Raw genomic sequence first — 14,311 nt, forward strand, 5'->3', positions numbered from 1 at the left:
TAAAATGAATTTTTAATGGGAACACTGTACAAATTTCTTCACGCGTTCCTTCAGCATGTCATTTGCAAAAATGCCTTTTATTTTTACATAAATATCATGTATTTTTACCGCAGCATGTTTTTCTGCAGACGTCCCCAACCAAATTCATCAGACCAGCATGAGCTGTTGAGTCTCCAGCACTATCTGTCTAAAACCGCTTCAGTGATTTGGAGATCAGCAGGTTTGGATCACGAGACAAGCACACAACAATGGAGGACCATCTGGAAGAGGAGGACCTCTGGGTATATTCTGCAGTCATAATGGTGTGTAGATCATAATAAGATCTGGGATATTATTCTTCACTCTTGTTTTGCTATTATTGTCTTTGTATTGATGTTTTTGCCTCAAAACAAGGATTCCAAGATGATTACATCACAGAAACATCATGTGCAGCTGCTCAGAAATATTTTTAAATTCATCTCTGTTGCAACAATCTTCACAATGTTCACAGAACAACACCAGTGGGCTCTTTATGCAGGCGCAAGGTAATGTAAAAACTTACTTTGCCATGATGTAGTTTAATGCCTGAAACACTAGATGGAGACAAAACATTTAAGACAAACAACCCTCATCAGTTTCCATGCCTGTCAAACTTAGCCACATATGGAAATTGATCAAGCACATATATGTGGGTACCCAGTCGAATAATTTTACAAAAGTATGTAAAAGTAACAATATGAGTCTGTTAAAAATGCCATGAAATAAGTTGTATATTGTGATCTGTTCACAGATCATTGAAACATACTGCCCTTGAGCAAACTCACAATGTCTCTCATAGTGAACACCGTGTCATGAACCTGCAGCACAGACAGAGAATTAGGTGATAAGCACAGCTGGAGAAAACTACTGAAACAACACACCATCTGTGACAAGCATCTGCAAACATCTCAACTGTCCATTAGAAACCATAATGCAGATTTAACCTGTTCAGTCGCTGTACTTGTTGTGCATCTTTGCACAAAATTTCTGCACATAAACCTCTTTAAAGGAACTTATTGGCCATGCACAAACATACAGGCATTCTCTAGCTGTATTTAAAAAGAACCTTGTGCTTGTTGTGAATGCGTTCACATCACACTGCTGTAGCATAAATTGGACAGCTCAGATCTGACATTGGTTTGATGTAGAAAAATGGATAGTTTAAAAAAAAATGAAGAGTCAGCTGTCGTATTTCATGCATCATTCTTACTGAAATGAATACTGAACACAGCATCAGTGAGGGTTAAAAATAGAGCATGTCACTGTGAAACATGTCTGGTTCTGTTCAGCTTTGCAAGTTTTAATGCATGTGCTGTTAAGATTCATAGCATTATACAATATTCGAACATTTTGATCAATACCTAAGAGAATTTCTGGGATGCATCACTGAACTTGAAGCCAGGGCATCGTGCTTATTTTATTACTGTACATCCCAGTGAGGTGGGTGGATCTCACAAAAACTGTCAAGAATATAATATTGCAAACAATAAATAAAAGTAAATATATAAATGGTACTGGTAGCATGCAGTAATGCAAAAATACAAAAAAGTAATGCATTGGAATTAATTTAATGTAAATTATGAAAAAGTGTAAAATTGTATGAGTATGCGATAATGTTAGTATTTGCTTAATTTATGGTAATTTTAATTGCAAAAATCATTCTGCCCAAACAGGATAATTGTCATTAATGAGAATTTTGGGGTTAAATGTGCATAGTTGTAATGAAAATAATGTTAAAATGCCAATTAAGTTAATTAAATATATATATTTATTGATTATTAAAATGGTTAAAAATGTATTATATGTTCCCCCCACAGAAAATACAGCAAAATAAATTCAAACAGAAAACACTTATTTTTTTAAAAATAGTAATATTTCACAATATTATTGTTTTTAAAATAATTGCAGCCTTGGTGAGCATAAGAGACTTTGGAAGAAAGAAAGAAAGAAAGAAAGAAAGAAAAAAAGAAAGAAAGAAATGTAATGGACTTCGTTTTGTACTTCAAAATAATTTACATAATTTACTTAATGTTATATATGGAGTATGTTCCAAATTGTTTATCTCATACTTATGATTAACATGGTATTCAGTATTTATGCTTTATACGTAATTCGTGAAAACAAAGGTAAAGCAAGAAAAAGGAAAATTGTGACAAGTACAGGGAAAGTATCTGTCAACCCAACTAAAAGAGAGTGAATCAGAGAAACAGGAGGAAAGGGAGAGACATATAAAAGCAGAACGACAGAAAATAGGAGATGGAGAGACGTGTATGATATAGCTAGAAATGACAGATACAGAGGGGGAGGGAGAATCGAGAGCGAGAGTGTGCTGTTAGGTAGACAACAAGCCTCAGTGTGTCTCTTGCCATGCTTGGACTGGCCGCGTTCTGGACTGAGCCACTCTCCACACCGCACGGGAAAAACAATTGTGTGTGTGTGTGTGCTGAATGAGTGAGTCCAGCCCAATGCACACCACACCTCTGCAACTGTCTGTCCGAACTGTCCTTACTCCTGTGTGGATGCGTGTGTGAGTGTGAAACACATTTCTCCATCAGTGTGTGTCTGTATGTGTGTCAGACGCTGGCTTGCTCCGCGCCGGGTCTCTCCGAGCTCCAGCGCTCTTTCTGCCTCAGTCTGAGGACGGACACATCTCGCCTCTCCTGCTGGAGTTTGGCCGCTGCTGCTTTTGCCCTGGAACACCTTTGGCCTCCATGAGTGCAGCTGAGGAAATCCAGCCTCTCCCTGGAAGGTAAGACCAACCTGGAGTGTCACAGCAGTAGGGGATGTGTTACCTCATGCTTGTTTTACTGAAATCAGAGGCTTTTCCACTGGGACAAATTTTGGAATGCAACCTTCCAGAGTTTCCCTGATTCAGTTTATCTGCTTTGTTTGTTTTATGTGCAAAGTAAAAATAGTTCAGAATGTATGAGCGTGCATTGAATATTGCATACATTTGATAAAAATGCCGTAAAAACAGAAATATTGTGAAATATTATTACAATTCATAGTTTAGTTTCCCTGATGCCATTTATCTGCTTCAATTGTTTTATGTGCAAAGCTAAAATAGACCAACATGTAAGAGCTTACATATGAAATAGATTTGATCAAAAAAAATACTGTGAACAGCAATATTGTGAAATATTATTATGATTTAAAATAACTATTTTCTATTTGAATATATTCTAAAATGTAATTTATTTATGTGATGCAAAGCTGAATTTTCAGCATCTTTACTCCAGTGTTATTATAAAGAGTGAGCATGTGAAATAATACTTGTCTCTGATTCAGAACTTTAAAAAAATTATTTTGGTGTGGGACGTTACTTATAACAAGCATCCAAGGCATCGCAAAGCATTTAGGTTGTGCTTAATTCCCTAGAAGATAAATGTTATAGCTTGTCTCGTTCATTTTTTTGCTGCGATGACTTGCACATGACATGTTCCTTCAGTCGGATGGACATTTTGGCATCTAGCCTGGACGTTGTGACACAAACAATGATAGCAAACTACTCCCTGACTGCTGACGTGCGTCACCATCTCCTATAACATTATACATGACTCTTATAGGAAAAGCAAATCTCCCCTGTCAAACGTCAGAAGACTAATTTGAAAGTAATTGGCTCGATTGGCTCTGCTGGAATGTACTGTCCTCCATTCAGTACTAAATATAGTTTGCAACGTTGCAGCAGAGTCTTACTTTGAAATACAAGCAACATGCGAGTGTTCGTATGAGTTTACAAGTAATATAGCATTTCAAGCAATCTAATTTGACTGAATTACTAATCATTTTAAATGTAAATATTGGTGTCTGTTATATAATTTATTTTTGAAACCCACTGAAACCCAAAATTAATTACTGTCACGTGATGTTTTGTTGCAAAATATTCTTAACAGTTATTTAAAAAATTGGTCACACTTTATTTTAAGGTCCACTTCTCACTACTAACAAACCATTAACTATGACGTTTGCCTCAATAAACTCCCAATTTGCTACTTATTATTAGTTAGTAAGGTAGCTGTTAAGTTTAGGTATTGGGTAGGATTAGGGATGCATAATATGATCATGCAGAATATGTGCTTTATAACTACTAGTACTAATAAACAGTCAATATGTTAATAATAGGCATGCTAATAAGCAACTAGTGAGAATTGGTCCCTATACTAAAGTGTTACCAAAAAATCTAATAAATTGCTGATTGTTTTTGGGATACATTTGTTTGATAAGTAAAATGGACATTGTTATATTATTATGTTAATTAAAAATGCTTTTCAGCATCAAGATTACTTCAAATGTATTTGAATGTACATGTAAATGTATATTTTAGATGATGTATTCACTCAAGTAGTTATGTTGTGTGACTTTACAAAAACTAAAAAATAATATATTTGTTCAAAAGATTATGTTTGGTGAGATGTTTTGAAAGTCGGTAACACTTTACATTAGTTAACATTAGTTAACTACTTTAGTTAAAATGAACAAAGAATGAACAATACTTCTACCGCGTGTATTAATCTTAATTTGCTTGTTAACATTAGTTAATGCACTGTGAATTAACATGAACTAACAATGAACTGTATTTTTATTAACTAACATTAACAAAGATTAATAAATACTGTAATAAATGTATTGTTTATTGTTTGTTCATGCTAGGTAATACAACTAATGGAAACTTATTGCAAAGTGTTACCTGAAAGTCTATCTTCACCAATGCTGCATTTATTAAAAAATGCATTAAAAACAGATAAAATTGATAAACAGATAAAATAACAGTAATATTGTGCAATATTATTAAAATTTAAAATAACTGTGAATGTATTTTAAAATGTAATTTATTCCTGTGATCAAAGCTGAATTTGCAGCATCATTACTCCAGTCTTCAGAGTCACATGATCCTTCAGAAATCATTCTAATATGCTGATTTGCTGCTCAAGAAATATTTATTTGTTCTTAATATTGTTTTTTGTGGAAACCATGATCATTGTTTTTTTCAGAAAGTTCAGAAGAACTGCATAAAAAAAACATTTGTAACATTATAAATGTCTTTACTGTAAATATAAAATCGAAATATACTTCTGTAACAGAATTTATTGGCACTCGACTATAGCTGCTGTTGTTTCTGCAGTGTCATGTGACCACAGTATGACACCATGAGCTTTATTACAAGGACGAGCCCCCTAGAGTAACCCGGGGCTGAGTGCCCTGCTCAAGGGCACAGTGCTGTTGACTTATAGCTCCCTTCTTGGGGGCATCGATCCAGAAACCTTCCAGTCTTCAGCCGTGAGGGTTAACCACTGCAACACACCACCCCTTTTGATGCTGCTGGGTGATCAAAATGTTCAAACTGCAAAAGATTCTCAGTCGTTCTCAGATGGGTTCATTTAGCCTTGACCACTGTCCACGGTTGATAAAAACTGGATGCAGTGGGCACTTTTAGATTTTCACCACACACATTGCATTACATTTTGGTTGAAAACCACTTTGTTTTATCTAACCACAAAATTATTTCCTAAATGGGTCACTGTTATGCTTTTTGGCGAACTCCAGATGTATTTTCACATGATTATTTTTGAGTAATGTCCATTGTGCAATCCGCTCTGACTGCATTCACACAAACTGGTGCCTCTTTATTCTGTTCTCTGCTACTGAACTTCTAAGAATAAAGGCTCAATAAAGGGATTTTCCACAGTGATGCCATAGAAGAACCATTTTTGGTTCCCCAAAGAATCAGTTGTCAGTTCTTAAAAGATCCTCTTTTTTTCTAGAACATTTTAGAATAACCTAAATAACCTTTTTCCACTATAAAGACCCTTTTGTGCAATGGAAAGGTTCCACACTCTTAAAATCAGAAGGGGGGTTTCTCCATGATGCCATAGAAGAACCATTTTGGGTTCCTCAAAGAACCTTTTAGGGGAAGTTTATCTTAGTATAAGAACATTTTAAAAGTTTAAAGAACCTTTTTCTACTATCAAGAACCTTTTGTGTAATGGAAAGATTCCATGGATCTTAAAGGCTCTACATGGAACTATTGATTTCAATAAAGGACCTTTATTTTTAAGAGGCAGGTTTCTTTCTGTGGTTTCTCTCAGAAGACTTCCTCTTGTTTGTGTCGAGCCATTTGAAGGACAAGCTCTTTAGGCGGTGTCAAGATGATGTGATGTACGTAGCTACCGCTTCAGTATGGACCAATGTGTCACTTTGTGTTGACTGAAATTACAGTATTCACTGAAAATCACTGACTGAAATCCCATGCAAACCGAAATTTTTATACATAAAGGTATATTTTCTATCATTAATTTTTAAGTGTACTGAAACCACAATATCCAGCTAAATATCAGTGTAGAATTTGAAATCATAATAAAAACTGATAGAGTTAGAGATCTTATATATAAAAAAGGAGATACAATAGTAGAAAAGGCTGAAAACTGATCTCCAACAGCCAGATGACAGTTTCGGTTCACTGGTGTGTGGAGACAACGAGAGCTCACTGTCCACTGACACACAACGAAACGGATGTCTCTGGGTGTTTATGGATGAAATACGATCTGTTCCTACAGGCAGTGTGTGGGCTTCTGATCATATACAGTACATTGCATAGATGTTTCTGATTTAAAACAACTGTGGGATTTTGGGGACAACTCACTAAGAGTTTGTCTGTTCGAGTTTGTCTGTCATATTATAATGATCACTAAACTGCACAGTTTATACAGTATAGTTTATTTTTAATGCAAAGTAAAGCCTAATATGCTACGATAAACATCTAATCCAGATTATGATACAGAAGCGGTGTTCCCTTCAGGTTGCTAATGTAATTTGTAGATCACAAAACAGAACACTCTCATGGACTCAGTTTGCTAGTAACTGGCAGTGGCTGCTTTAGGTCTGGAGTGAGAGTGTGTCAGACAGGTCAGGCATGTCATAGTGACCAGAGAAACCTTTGAGGTGTTTTGTGATAACAATATTCTCACAAATTGTTCAGCTACAAGACTTGTTGATGCAAGGTCAAACGATTTTCCTAGATACATCTAGGAATTTATTCGGTAAATACAGTACTGCTGAAAAGTTTGGGGTTGGTAAGATTTTTTGAATATTTTTGAAAGAAGTCTCTTATGCTTATCAAGACTGAATTGATTTGATCAAAAATACAGTAAAGACAGTAATACTGTGAAATATTATTACAATTTAAATGAACTGTTTTCTATTTGAATACAAATGACAATTTTTCTAGAGAAAAATTTATACCTGTGACCAAAGCTGATTTTTCAGCATCATTATGCAAGGAACGCAGAAACGTAAGGGGATTATGATCGGAAAACACCACGATGGGCACTGAACCTCCACCCATATACACAAAGTGCTGTAGGCAAATCAATCTGCCAGACTAGAGCCATGTTGTTGAGCCGAAATTAGTTCATTAACAGAAAGGGAAGGGAGGGCAGGCAAAACAACCCGTACAGACAAAGGTTGTTCATCCGCAACATCAGAACCTTTCGAGGCAAGAAGGACGCAAGGCCATCACAACCTCACCTTGCACAAGATCTGAATACAGCTGGATTTTGTGCAAGGGCGCAGAGAAAGTCTGTAATCCAATTCCTCGAATTAAGACACTACTACCCACACTTGATTCAGAGGAAAAAGGTAATGTAGACTCTAATATAAATGATTCTAATGAACCTGTGTCCCGCAATATCTTAACAGGCACTTTAATAGAATCATTCACCAAGGAAACGAAACCGCTTGTGATGAAAGGACCATAGTCAGACGTCGTTAACTCAACAGAAGTCTGAGTTTCACATCGTTCGTTTTTCACCATTGTCGCAGATTTACTAATAAGAGAGTCGGCAGATGTATCAGAATGATGACACAATTTCCCAGAGGCTAAAGCTACAGACTTGGGAATGGATTTATTATACTCGCCTCGTAGTACCGGACACTCCCTCTTCCAATGTCCCTTTTCAAGGCAATAAGTACACGTGGAACTCGGTTCTTTTTTCCGATTCTGATCGACTTCCGAATTAACAGATCGAATTACCATCATTATTGCCTCTATGAGTTAAAACGAACTCATTCGCAAGAAAGGCTGCATCGGCTGCAGACTTCACTTTATGCTCATTTATGTAAGTGGCTACTCGATCAGGGACTATGTTCTTAAATTGTTCTAAAAGTTTGGGGTTGGTAAGATTTTTTAAATATTTTTGAAAGAAGTCTCTTATGCTCATCAAGACTGAATTGATTTGATCAAAAATACAGTAAAGACTGTTTTCTATTTGAATACAAATGACAATTTTTCTAGAGAAAAATTTATACCTGTGACCAAAGCTGATTTTTCAGCATCATTATGCAAGGAACGCAGAAACATAAGGGGATTATGATCGGAAAACACCACGATGGGCACTGAACCTCCACCCATATACACAAAGTGCTGTAGGCAAATCAATCTGCCAGACTAGAGCCATGTTGTTGAGCCGAAATTAGTTCATTAACAGAAAGGGAAGGGAGGGCAGGCAAAACAACCCGTACAGACAAAGGTTGTTCATCCGCAACATCAGAACCTTTCGAGGCAAGAAGGACGCAAGGCCATCACAACCTCACCTTGCACAAGATCTGAATACAGCTGGATTTTGTGCAAGGGCGCAGAGAAAGTCTGTAACCCAATTCCTCGAATCAAGACATTACTACCCACGCCTGATTCAGAAGAAAAGGGTAATGTAGACTCTAATATAAACAATTCCAATGAACCTGTGTCCCGCAATATCTTAACAGGCACTTTAATAGAATCATTCACCAAGGAAACGAAACCGCTTGTGATGAAAGGACCATAGTCAGACGTCGTTACCTCAACACAAGTCTGAGTTTCACCTTGTTCATTTTTCACCAGTGTCGCAGATTTACTAATAAGAGTGTCGGTAGATGTATCAGAATAATGACAAAACTTTCCAGAGGCTAAAGCTACAGGCTTGGGAATAGATTTATTATTATTGCCTCGTAATACCGGACACTCCCTCTTCCAATGTCCATTTTCAAGGCAATAATTACACATGGAACTCGGGTCTACTTTTCGATTCTGATCACCTTCCAGATTAACAGATCGGATTCCATTAACATTTCGAAACTCTCTGCGATTACCATCATTATGGCCTCTATGAGTTAAAACGAACTCATCCGCAAGAACAGCTGCTTCGGCTGCAGACTTCACTTTATGCTCATTTATGTAAGTGGCTACTCGATCAGGGACTATGTTCTTAAATTGTTCTAATACCATGAGATCGCACAAACTCTCAAAAGTGTCCGCTCTTGCAGAAACACCAGCGATTGAAATGACCCGCTAATTCCCTCGCGACTTCTACGTGGGTTTGTTTTTCCCCTTTCCTCCAACCTCTAAAACGTCGTCTATATGCTTCTGGAACCAGTTCGTATGCCTTGAGCACCGCTTCTTTTACAACGTGGTATACCTTTCGTTGAGATTTTGATAGGGCAATATAAGCCTCTTGTGCCTTGCCCACTAAAACTTCGCAAGAAAGGCTGCATCGGCTGCAGACTTCACTTTATGCTCATTTACGTAAGTGGCTACACGATCAGGAACTATGTTCTTAAATTGTTCCAACACCATTAGATCGCACAAACTCTCAAAAGTGTCCACTCCCGCAGAAGCACACCAACGATTGAAATGACCCGTTAAGTCCCTCGCGACTTCTACGTGAGTTTGTTTGCCCCTTTTCTCCAACCTCTAAAACGCCATCTATAGGCTTCCGGATCAATTTGTACGCCTAGAGCACCGCTTCTTTTACAACGTGGTAAGCCTCTTGTGCCTTGCCCACTAAAACACTCTGCAACAGGAAGGTGTGCTCCGCATCATCCCACACTCTAGCCTCAGCGATGTTTTCAAATAACAAAAAAAAAAACACACATCTGGGTCTTTTTCGTTAAATTTCAGTACAAATTTGACCATATTTGCAATATTGGAGAACTGAGTATTTAAATCTGGCTGATCATTTGGTAAATTTTCAGAACCAACACCTGGCATTTCCCCCTCAGCAATCAATCTAAGACGTTCCGTTTCTTGCACTAATTTCAACTCTTCTAATTTGTGTTGAGCCCTAAACTTTTCAAACTCTCGCTCACGTTCTCGCTCTTTACTTTTTTCCTTTTCCCTTTCCAATTGACGATCCAATGCACATTCCTTACTTCTAATTTCTAACAATTCTTTTTGCTGCTCAAACGTTAAGTTACAATTTCCTAAATCACTTCTTACCTCTGCCACAAGCGGAGTTGAAGCTCCTTTTGGTGCCACTACCTCCACATCAGATTGCGTATCCAAAGTCAAAACCATCCTTTCCACGAATTTTTCTTTAACAGCTTTACGAAGTTATCTTAATTGAGCTGTTTTAGGTAAAGCCAATTCAATACCAAAATATTCACTCACATTACGCAACTGATCTTTTGCTCCGCATCATCCCACACTCTAGCCTCAGCGATGTTTTCAAATAACAAAAAAAAAAACACACATCTGGGTCTTTTTCGTTAAATTTCAGTACAAATTTGACCATATTTGCAATATTGGAGAACTGAGTATTTAAATCTGGCTGATCATTTGGTAAATTTTCAGAACCAACACCTGGCATTTCCCCCTCAGCAATCAATCTAAGACGTTCCGTTTCTTGCACTAATTTCAACTCTTCTAATTTGTGTTGAGCCCTAAACTTTTCAAACTCTCGCTCACGTTCTCGCTCTTTACTTTTTTCCTTTTCCCTTTCCAATTGACGATCCAATGCACATTCCTTACTTCTAATTTCTAACAATTCTTTTTGCTGCTCAAACGTTAAGTTACAATTTCCCAAATCACTTCTTACCTCTGCCACAAGCGGAGTTGAAGCTCCTTTTGGTGCCACTACCTCCACATCAGATTGCGCATACAAAGTCAAAACCATCCTTTCCACTCATTTTTCTTTAACAGCTTTACGAAGTTGTCTTAATTTAGCTGTTTTAGGTAAAGCCAATTCAATACCAAAATATTCACTCACATTACGCAACTGATCTTTTGTGAGACCGTCAAGTTTTTTCTTCGTAGGAGCAGCTAAAAAAATCCTCCAAATTATCCATTATAAATTTTTACGAATTCGACCAAAATAACTAGGAACTAATTATGTAAAATCGAGTCACCATGTCTTCCTGATCTTGTGTTTGATTAACAGGATATTGGCAGAGGTTGCAAATCGTAAAGGATAATTAAAAAAAAAAGAGTTTTAAGAGCTACCCCGTAAAATTAAATAAACTAACTGAACCCTAACCTCTTCGGTGCGCCCACATGCAGCTCAACTGCCACCACAAGCAGTCTACCGGCGTCCGACAAACCAAACACAAAAAAACTAAAACAAAAAACTAAAATAACAAACAGCATTAATCGCTCTATACCTAACATGGGGCTGATATGAAGCTCTAGCGGTCTAAACCGCACAATCCTCATTTCTTTCGATCAAACAAATGCAACACAATGCCATACTTACTCCAAGTCAAACAGTCACAGTGAGCTCCAGCAAATCTATATTTGCTTACTTAATGTCTCCTCTCCAACACCAGAAAAAAAAATTACTTCCAAATTAAGAAAACATTACCCTTCCCCAAAGTAATATAAATTTGCATGGCTCTCCCCAAAACTTTGGAATCTACCCAATCAATAACGATCAAAAATACTGGACATACCTTCCAGTTACTCAAGGACGAGCCCCCAAATGTTACAAACTACCAGGTTCAGGGCAGTGTAACATAAATGGGGAGGCCACACGCAAAGTAAATTGACTCAAAATAAACATTTATTGAAGTATGTTATTCCAAATGTAGCCTGAGCTGTGTTGTGTGTAAAGGTGCAGTCACATTTAATATTGCTGGGGAGTTTCACGTGAGGGCAAAAAAGTCCCACACACCGATTTTGCTCATGTTCAAGATGAATGTGAATTCAATGCGCTGACCAGCAGAGAGCTGCTTGGTTTGAAAGTTTCTTCTGTGTGTGCTGTGCTTCATACATCACTGCTGACAGTGGACCTTTTTGTGACTGCATCTTAACGGTTATGGAGTTTCTGCCTATGAACTCTAGAAATACATCTCCATGAGGCCAGCAAACACATTCAATTATACAGTATCATGATTTAACTACTGTTAATGTCCTATGATTGTGATTCATTGCAACTGCAACTGCATGTTCCCCTTCAGAAATTCCAATAAAGATAAAAAGGTCCATGAACAAAGATTGGATTTACTAAGCGAGGGCCCCAGGCTGAACAGTTCTGCTTGAGTGTGTTCATCTTTACTGCACCTCCAGGCTTGATTTGGTAAGATCAGGAGATAGCAGGGTTCAGAGACCTGTAGATATCCAAACAGGGCACTGGTCACTTAAGGAACAGACGTAAAAGGCATTACTTTGAGCTCAGAAAATAGAGTACATCAGTACGCAGTCACCCTCATGCTGCTCCAAACACTGTTTACTTAAATGGAACACAAAATGAAATGATTAGCAGAATGTTCAAACTGCTCAGTACAATTCAGTTCAACTCAGTTGTTTATGGGAGCACATTAACCAATGATGCAACAGAGGGGAGGTTTTATCAGGAAGTTTTCAGGAAATTTGTATGTACTTTGTCCAGGGTTAGAAATGAACTTTTCCATTAACCCGTTTAATCCCAAATTTTTTCCAGACATGAAAATATCCAGATGATGTGTCATTTGAAACTTTTTGAAATAATCAATAATAATTTTTTTTTTTTTCAATTCTTTTAGAAAAGTGTGTGAAAATTGTGTTTTATGGTAAGATCAGGAGATAGCAGGGTTCAGAGACCTGTAGATATCCAAACAGGGCACTGGTCACTTAAGGAACAGACCTAAAAGGCATTACTTTGAGCTCAGAAAATACAGTACATCAGTACGCAGTCACCCTCATGCTGCTCCAAACACTGTTTACTTAAATGGAACACAAAATGAAATGATTAGCAGAATTTTCAAGCTGCTCAGTACAATTCAGTTCAACTCAGTTGTTTATGGGAGCACATTAACCAATGATGCAACAGAGGGGAGGTTTTATCAGGAAGTTTTCAGGAAATTTGTATGTACTTTGTCCAGGGTTAGAAATGAACTTTTCCATTAACCCGTTTAATCCCAAATTTTTTCCAGACATGAAAATATCCAGATGATGTGTCATTTGAAACTTTTTTAAATAATCAATAATAATTTTTTTTTTTTTCAATTCTTTTAGAAAAGTGTGTGAAAATTGTGTTTTATGGTCGGTCACAATTGTGACCGGTGAGTTAATGTGTATACTGAATTAACATATTATAGAAATATTGATGACTGCAGAAATATCTCAGCCCAGCTATTTTAAACTGTTTAATCACATTCTAGGGTCACTATTATGCATAAAAAACTCTTATACAACACTGATAGGAATACTGAGATAAAATACAAAAAAACATCAATATATTTCAAAATGGTTACTTTCATTGTAACATTTTAGTGCAGCCTTCACTAACAACTGCAATTGGATTTATATGTATACCTAAATTCACTGTTATCCCACTGCACTGGTCACAGTTGTGACCATCAATATCTTTACTCATTCTATGACCACACTCAACAAAACTTCATATATTAATACTTTGTCATATCTTTATGTTAACATACTTTACGAGCCTTTTGTTCTGGAGCTTTGATGCAGTCATCACCTTCTCATGGTGCAAACAGGAAATAAACTGCTCTGGTCATGTGACAATTTGCACTAATCATGTGATACTGCACATATTGAGACCCTTTATTTTTTCCAAATTTGCAGGAAATTCACTAAAACATCAGTCAGTAAGATTTTTAGAGCTTTCTAAATGTAAACCTTATTAGCGGTCACTATTGTGACCAGTGGGATTAAATGGCCAATATTTGCCCCCTGCAAGCGATTTTATCCCTGTAAGAGCAGTTTTTATAATGACCTTTTCCCTGCCACTGATGGAATTTTCCAGCAATCCATGTTTGTACTGTTACATGGTAGGAAGTAGGGCTGCACGATATATCGTTTCAGCATCGATATCGCGATCGCGCACCCGCGATAGTCACATGGCAGGATGTGCGATGTTTAGTATAGGCTACTGATCGTTATATTTATACTGATTGTTTTCTTTGCTCACACACAGACACGGTGTCTACACCGGACGCGACAGCTGTACAGAGATACCCATTTTAAATACATTTAGTAGCAGAGCTACTGCACGCGATTTTCAGTGCTGGAAATCCATTTATCCTTTGTTGAAACTTCCGCGTC

General features: G+C 37.2%; 2 protein-coding genes across 2 annotated transcripts in view; one reads left to right on the forward strand and one right to left on the reverse strand.

The window, feature by feature from the left end:
• The window catches only part of LOC107755592 (ras and EF-hand domain-containing protein homolog), a 36,490-nt gene extending 26,145 nt beyond the window's left edge, over positions 1 to 10,345 (reverse strand). Inside the window, exons 1-2 of the mRNA XM_016572482.1 lie at positions 10,268 to 10,345; positions 2,615 to 2,778 (exon numbers count right to left, since the gene is read on the reverse strand). Of these exons, the coding sequence (XP_016427968.1) occupies positions 2,615 to 2,778; positions 10,268 to 10,345 (242 nt within the window). The remainder of the gene's footprint in view (positions 1 to 2,614; positions 2,779 to 10,267) is intronic.
• The window catches only part of opn7d (opsin 7, group member d), a 56,699-nt gene continuing 44,979 nt past the window's right edge, over positions 2,592 to 14,311 (forward strand). The window contains exon 1 of the mRNA XM_016572487.1: positions 2,592 to 2,767. The gene's annotated coding sequence lies outside the window, so the exon portion shown is untranslated. The remainder of the gene's footprint in view (positions 2,768 to 14,311) is intronic.

The sequence above is a fragment of the Sinocyclocheilus rhinocerous genome, unplaced genomic scaffold (assembly GCF_001515625.1).
Source record: "Sinocyclocheilus rhinocerous isolate Xijiao unplaced genomic scaffold, SAMN03320098_v1.1 scaffold652, whole genome shotgun sequence".
Lineage (NCBI taxonomy): Eukaryota > Metazoa > Chordata > Actinopteri > Cypriniformes > Cyprinidae > Sinocyclocheilus > Sinocyclocheilus rhinocerous.